A 7,223-nucleotide genomic window follows, 5' to 3' on the forward strand; every position below is an offset into this window, starting at 1 on the left:
CTAAACCCAATTGAGCATCTGTGGGGCATCCTTAAACGGAAGGTGGAGGAGCGTAAGGTCTCTAACATCCACCAGCTCCGTGATGTCATCATGGAGGAGTGGGAGATGATTCCAGTGGCAACCTGTGAAGCTCTGGTGAACTCCATGCCCAGGAGGGTGAAGGCAGTGCTGGAAAATAATGGTGGCCACACAAAATATTGACACTTTGGCCCAATTTGGACATTTTCAGTTAGGGGTGTACTCACTTTTGTTGCCAGCAGTTTAGACATTAATGGCTGTCTTTTAGTTATTTTGATGGGAAGATAAAATGTACACTGTTATCCAAGCTGTGCGGTGACTACATTGTATGAAAGTTTCATTTCGTCAGTGTTGTCCCATGAATAGATATCATTAAATATTTGGAGAAATGCAAGGGGTGGACTCACTTTTGTGAGATACTATATATATATATATATATATGTATATATATATATATATATATATATATATATATATATATATATGTATATGTATGCATGTGTGTATGTGTGTGTGTGTGTGTGTGTGTGTATGTGTGTGTGTATATAATTTCTTCTGAGGACAAAAACTATTACTTTTGCTGTTCATGTGTATGACGTTCCTCACTACAGTTATCCACAGTTCAAATGCACTTTGAATTGCAGCTGCATAATGATTAATTGTACTTCCCGTTTCTGGTATCAATGGTTTAATTCTGACTAGTCATAATACTAGTTTACAATCCTTTAACTCTCCTCTTTTTAGATCTTAAATCAAATCTGAACTAGTCAGAATGATGTACACTACCGGTCAAAAGTTTGGGGTCACTTAGAAAGGTCCTTATTTTTGAAAGAAAAGCTTTTTTTTTTTTTTTTTTTTTTTTTAAAGAATGAACATAGCATTAAATTCATCAGAAATACACTTTAGACATTGTTAATGGGGTAAATGACTAAAGAATGACTATCTGGAAAGTTGGACTAGCTGATTTTTAATGGAAGATCTACATGGGGGTACAGAGGCCCATTTCCAGCAACCATCACTCCTGTGTTCTAATGGTACATTGTGTTAGCTAATTGTGTTGAAAGGCTAATTGATGATTAAAAAACCCTTGTGCAATTATGTTAGCACATGAATAAAAGTGTAAGTTTTCATGGAAAACATGAAATTGCCAGGGTGACCCCAAACTTTTGAATGGTAGTGTAGATACCTAAAGCTGTAATCCTGTCAAGTCAAAATTTCATTACAGTTATCCTAATTCAGAGTTTTCACTAGGTGACGTGGCATTGCAGATGTCTGTGGTAACAGCAGAAGCTTTTCATACATGCTGTGGCAGTGGAATTATAACCACATATAACAAAATGTTGTACCACCATGTGAAAGCAGCCTGAGGAGGGAATTCACCACAACTTCCTTGATGATGAACTCTTCCTTTTTCCACTGTGTTTTCTAAAGATCTAATACACCACTGCAACTGATATTATTTCTGCAACCACTATTCAAATGTTTGTCTCGACCAATATCCAATGAGGAGCCTTGCATGAGCAGCATCATACACAACCTATGTGACATTTCTGCTAACTCTTACTGTTACTGCTTAGTACTGAATTATGTATGTCACAGACTGTCAGAACAACATTATAAATATCTTGAATAAAATTTCTGACCAGTCACAATGTAATTATGGCTTGATGTTGTCAGCATTGGTAATTTTACTTCTAGTCGCACTCGGCTATTAAATGTGAAGATGACTTGCCAGGCTGTAATGTTTGGACTGACCAGTACTCGGCCTTCTAAGATGAATTAGACAGTGGCCTGATGCTCTTTGGCTGTCATTGCTTGCTTTTGTGTCCCCGTCATCATATGCTACTCTTAACGCCTGAACTCCCTATAGAGACAAGGGATTTGATGCACTGAGCAATATTGTCATTGGTTTCTTTTTTACCACTTGTGTTTTAAGGTTTTTCCTTAATCTAAGCAGTGCACTAACAAATGCCACTGCCATCTAGCTGAGTTTAAGACAGAGCTAAAAAGTGAATTAGATCCTGGAAGAAGTCAGGTTCAGCAGCATCATGGATTTTGCCGTGCACTTATGCTTGTTTACTTACTCCATGTTTTACTGTCACTGGTAAGCAGGAGGAAATGTGAGAGAATGGAATGTTCAAAGGTAAATATTGTGCTGAAAATTCTTCAGTCAGCCAGCAATTCTGGTTAGATTACCAAAAGATGTAGTGGGTGTGGTGATGTGACCTTGTTAAATAACCTCACAGTTATTCACAAATTGACAGATTTACTTTCCTACCCTCAGTTTCATTTCCTTGGAAAGGTTTGCTTTTAGAATGACAAACCAGCTGGGCATTTAAATCAGGTCACGTGGTGTATTACATACCAGCTGCAGCAAGCCAGGAATGTGAAACTTAGAGCCACTGTTTCTTTATTCTTCCTTCCTCATTTACTCCTCTATCTGGTTCCCCTCCTGTTTTATCATTTGCAAACCTGTTGTGCTTACTTTTATTACCATGCTATCTAGTCTATAATGAGTCTTTATTAACACTGTGCCTTGTTGGATTACTTTTAAAATATAAACAGGTATTTACATGAAGTAGTGCCTCAGACAAATAGGTTTATTGTACTGTAGGTCATGAAAGATTGTCTGTGTGCTGCTCTTCCACACCCAGCTGCCTTAGTCTGCTTTGTGGTTTCTTCCTTATCCTGCTTTACCTGTGTGTGGTGACACCATTTACAGTAATTTGAGTGTGGCTCTGTTTAATGATGATGCCAATTACTTTCAGTTTCGTTTCTCTCTGTTTGCTTAGAATGAAACACAGCAGGGGAGGAGGGAGGGAGGAGTATATAAGAGAGAAAGGAAACTTGCTGTTTCACATACAGTGTTTCTTCTGGGGGAGTTGGACTGCATGTCTTGTTATTTGAAAGTTTAGGTAAGATAGCTTCAAGCAACTTTCCGCTGTAGTTTATGTGTCTTGATATAAATATTTTTTAATGTTTGTGCAGTATCATACATAATCATGTCAGTGCAAATATTATATTTTCTGCTATCGGCATTGTACAGATAGTCGTAAACAAACTGTCAAACTAATGCTATTTTGTGTGTTCTTGTGGAAGAGAAAATATTTCACCTTATTAGTTAATGAGCTCTACATGTCACTCTGCTTTCTTGTCTGCTTGTTCTTAAAGAGAGGTAGTTTAGTCTGGTAGAGGTGAAGGATTTGTTTGAGCCCTCTGACGCAATGTTGCAAGTTTATTATTTGTCAGTGTTGCCAAGAATAATAGCTGGGGCTGGGTATTAATTCACAGCACATTCTGAGTACTGGTTAAAATATGTTCATAGTATTGGATATTGCATCTGTTGTGTATCAAAACTTTTCAAATTAAATGGCAACTGATACTGGCTTTTTGGGATCAGTGTAGAGACTGAATTTAGCAAGTGAAACATTCTGATATTGATTTTTTTCATAGATATATTTAATGCGGAAAATAGTTGGCCATTGTTCATTATCTGTCTTCTAAGGGTTTTTTACAAGTTAGAGACTGACCATTAAGACGTTGTTTGACTCCACTCAGCTGTGATGCACACTCTGCTACATTTGCTGCAGACAGTGCTGAGAATATTGTAAAAAAAAAAAAAAAAAAAAGCTCTGCAAATAGTATATTTTAATATTGGTGTTTTTGGAAAACATATATTTTGATACCCCTCTATTTGTAATAAGCCAATATCAGCAAATAATATTAGCTGATGTGTCGGTTGGACTTTACCATGAATAGATTATTAGTCTTACTTCCAATCACATATTTCAGCAACCAAATCAGAAGATTTGCTAGTTAAATGCTGCATTTATTATATTAAAATGTCTTGAGACAAAATTCGGGGTTGAGTTGAAACTCATAAATGTAATATTTTAATCAGACATTGGTGCACTGAGATTGGCATTTTTGTTAATTTTTTAAGAAAATATGTTTAAATTCCTTAAACATGAAAAAACTGATTTGTTTTTGAGTTGTTAGCAAGGTTTATTCACAACACAGGCAGTAACTCACATTATCAACAATAAAGTAATAACTGCTTTTTTTGCCGCTAATATTGTGGGGCAGTGTTGACTTTTGGCTACCTAATGCATGTAAATCTAAAAATCACTCTTCTATTTGTTCTCTGTTTTGTTTTTATGGATTGAAATTGCATTTTTATTGACTCAGGACCATGGTTACATGGAATGGAACACAAACATACAAAACATAGGCCTGTTTGAAACTACGTGTTTCTTAAACAGAGGTAGAAAGGCACCTATTACCTAGCAACCACTGGTTGCCTGATTTGACTGTTGTAGTCAAATCGTTTGCTACCATCAACTAGTTGCTAATTTTGTCTGTTATTTAGGGCTGGGCAGGAAGTGTACAATGTTTTCTAAGAGCTTTAATGCTGGCTGCTGGGTCAGCTTTAATGTGTGTTGTGTTTTATTGCAACTAAAGAATTGCATAAGAATCTTTGACAAAAAGTGTTGACACCAAAGCCAGGCTAATACATACAATATTAAGAGAAAAGAGAGAGAAATAAATTAAAATACTGGACAATATTCATTTTGAAAAAAGCAGTACCAGACATTTCTGTATCAAGTGGACATTTTACAGTTAAAAAAATAAACTTTGAGGAATCATCTCCCCCGTTTACTGCAAATATATTCTTGCCATATCTGTGCTACGGTTTCTCCTTCTTACAGTAAACAAATGCTAGCTGCTAAATTGCCCCAATCCACTGACTGCTCATTTCGTACACACCATTGTATGACTTTGTTAGACTAATGGCAAACTAATTTGCAGCGTGATCCATTAATGGTGATCTTTTTTCTCCCCTCATAGCATTAATCACAATGGAGGAGGCCCAGGAAAATATAGTGGCCATGGTGAAGAAGCACCCAGATGGGATCCCGCTGAAAAAGCTTGCACTGTACTACAACAAGACATATCACAAGAACCTGTCTTTGTCTATGTTGCACTTTGATTCCATGGCCAGTCTGGTGGCTTCTCTGCATGAGGATCTGGTTGTGGAGCAGGAGGTGGTGTTTCACAGGGACCATTGCAGTGGAAGTCGGGCTGTAGCTGGACCTGCATGTGGAGCATCGGCTAGACATGAGGAATCATCGAAAGCTTCAGAAGACAATGAAATGACTGAGAAAATTCTGAAAAATGTAGTCGACATGATTAAAGAACATCCAAACGGGCTTCCTCTCAAGAAGGTGACTTCAGCCTACAACCAGAAATACCACCACAACCTGTCCTCAGCCTCTTTAGGCTACAAACGTATTTCCCGCCTGGTCCGATCTTTGGAAGATCTTGTTGTGAGGGGGGACATGGTTTTCCATAAGATTCACCTGCCCCAGAATCAACCTCAAGTTGGGCTGTCAAGAAAAGCTACAGAGGACAGCAGGCCTGCAACACCACGGACACCAGAGTCCCTTACTGAGAATAGGAGCAATGCTCCTCTTGCTGCAGTCACACAGCCTGATGCCAGCCCTCATTGTGGGTCACTCACACCAACAAGGATGAACCTTACAGGCTCTTCTGTGATTTCCACTGGCTCTTTCTTCTCCACCCCTTGCATTCCTGTTACACCACTCTTTCCTGCATCCAAGCCAGCTAAGAAATTGACCCAACAGAAGCTATACCAGAGGGTCTTGGAGGTTAGCGATGTAAAACAAATGTACAGATCATTATGTATGCACATCTTTTAAAAGAGGGGCCAAAATTCAACGATATTTTTGACTTGTAATCAATCCATCTCATATTGAGTTGATAGCAACTCTCAATCAACTGATTTGTTTTTGGTGAATTTTTAAATGAGGCATGTAGAATCGAGTGATTTTAAGGAAAGAACAATTTTCTTTTTAGATTTGGTAACAACAGGAAAATAAACAACCAGAAAAATAAAATAAACCGGAAAATAAAATAAACAATCAGAAAAATAAGATAAACATCTGGCAAAATAAAATAAACAGCCAGAAAATAAAACATACAACTGGAGAAATAAACAATCAGAAAAATAAAAAGAAAAAAAACACAAAAATAAAATAAAGCCAGTTGCAGCTGATGAGGATCATCATCAAGGTCCACGGAGAAGGGAGAAGAAAAAAGCAACATCTCATTTCCAATAGCTGAGAGTTGTTTAAACTCATTGTTGATATTGATATTTTCCTGTGGAAAACTGTTCATTACCTCCTGTAGAGCTGAGAAATGTGCAGTGTCAGGCTCAGTTTGTGACGAGTGTTTTTGGAAAAGTTGTAGCTTGGTTCCAAAGGTTTTGATGTGTGCAGACAACTGGCTCACTGCTGCATCTTATGCTTGAAGACTCACGTTCAGTGCATTCAGATGCTTCTTTAGGTCAACTAAAAACACCAAATCTGCCAGCCATATAGGATCTGATCAGTTTCCCCACTGAGACAGAAAAAGTGCTGCTGTGAAGCAAAGACATTTTCCAGTTACTTCACGTTCTTAATGCAGTCACTCCTGGATAAGTTGTCGTGCCCTAGAATGTTTTGACTGACAGGGTCTTTTTTTTTTTTTTTTTTTTTAAATCTGCAGTTTCCATTTCAGAAATCATCTGGAAATGATGGCAGAAAAGTTACATATTCAGAGGGGGTCAACAGAGTCTTGCTGCTAACATTCAGCAACACAGAAAATTGCATTTTGCATCAGAGATATGCATATTCTGTTTGACAGCACTGGCAGGCCAGAAATTATACATTATATGATAAATGCATGTTTTTAAAGAGACAAGCTAATAGGGCTCCTTCTGTTCTTCTCCTCCACATCCTGACTCTTCCTGCCCAGATCTGCCTTCATAGTTGTGCTACTTCCTCCTCAGCTTCAAGGTAGTTTTATGGGCATATTTTTAAATTAATATTCAACCCTACCATTCAAATGAAAATAAAGACAGATATTTTGTTGTTGCACATGTTCTTTTATTGCAAATATCTGTATAGTACAATAAAAAATTAAGGTGAAAATACAGGCAAGTCCACCACCAAGATGCAACATCATCAAGCACATTGATGTTCAGATTGCAGAATGATCACGATTCATCCTCCCATCCTCAGGAGTTCGTACTTCAAAGATGTCACTGTCAAGTCTGCAAGTCCATACTTACCGTACTTGATATTTATTTGATGAGAAGGAGAAGTTAAGAATGACCAAGAGACATGAGAAGAGACGAAGGAGGA

General features: G+C 37.7%; 1 protein-coding gene across 3 annotated transcripts in view; it reads left to right on the top strand.

The window, feature by feature from the left end:
* The window catches only part of LOC111588291 (sulfotransferase 2B1-like), a 33,672-nt gene extending 26,716 nt beyond the window's left edge, over positions 1–6,956 (top strand). For 2 of the 3 annotated variants that reach the window (XM_055004582.1, XM_055004583.1), the window contains one exon: positions 4,867–6,956. In XM_055004582.1, the coding sequence (XP_054860557.1) occupies positions 4,867–5,738 (872 nt within the window). In that variant the 3' untranslated portion in view covers positions 5,739–6,956. Of the gene's footprint in view, positions 1–975; positions 2,934–4,866 lie in introns of those variants that run through there. The other variant, XM_023276817.3, reaches the window with a different exon arrangement.
* The last annotated feature ends 267 nt before the right edge of the window (positions 6,957–7,223 follow it).

The sequence above is a fragment of the Amphiprion ocellaris genome, chromosome 18 (genome assembly GCF_022539595.1).
Source record: "Amphiprion ocellaris isolate individual 3 ecotype Okinawa chromosome 18, ASM2253959v1, whole genome shotgun sequence".
Classification (NCBI taxonomy): domain Eukaryota; kingdom Metazoa; phylum Chordata; class Actinopteri; family Pomacentridae; genus Amphiprion; species Amphiprion ocellaris.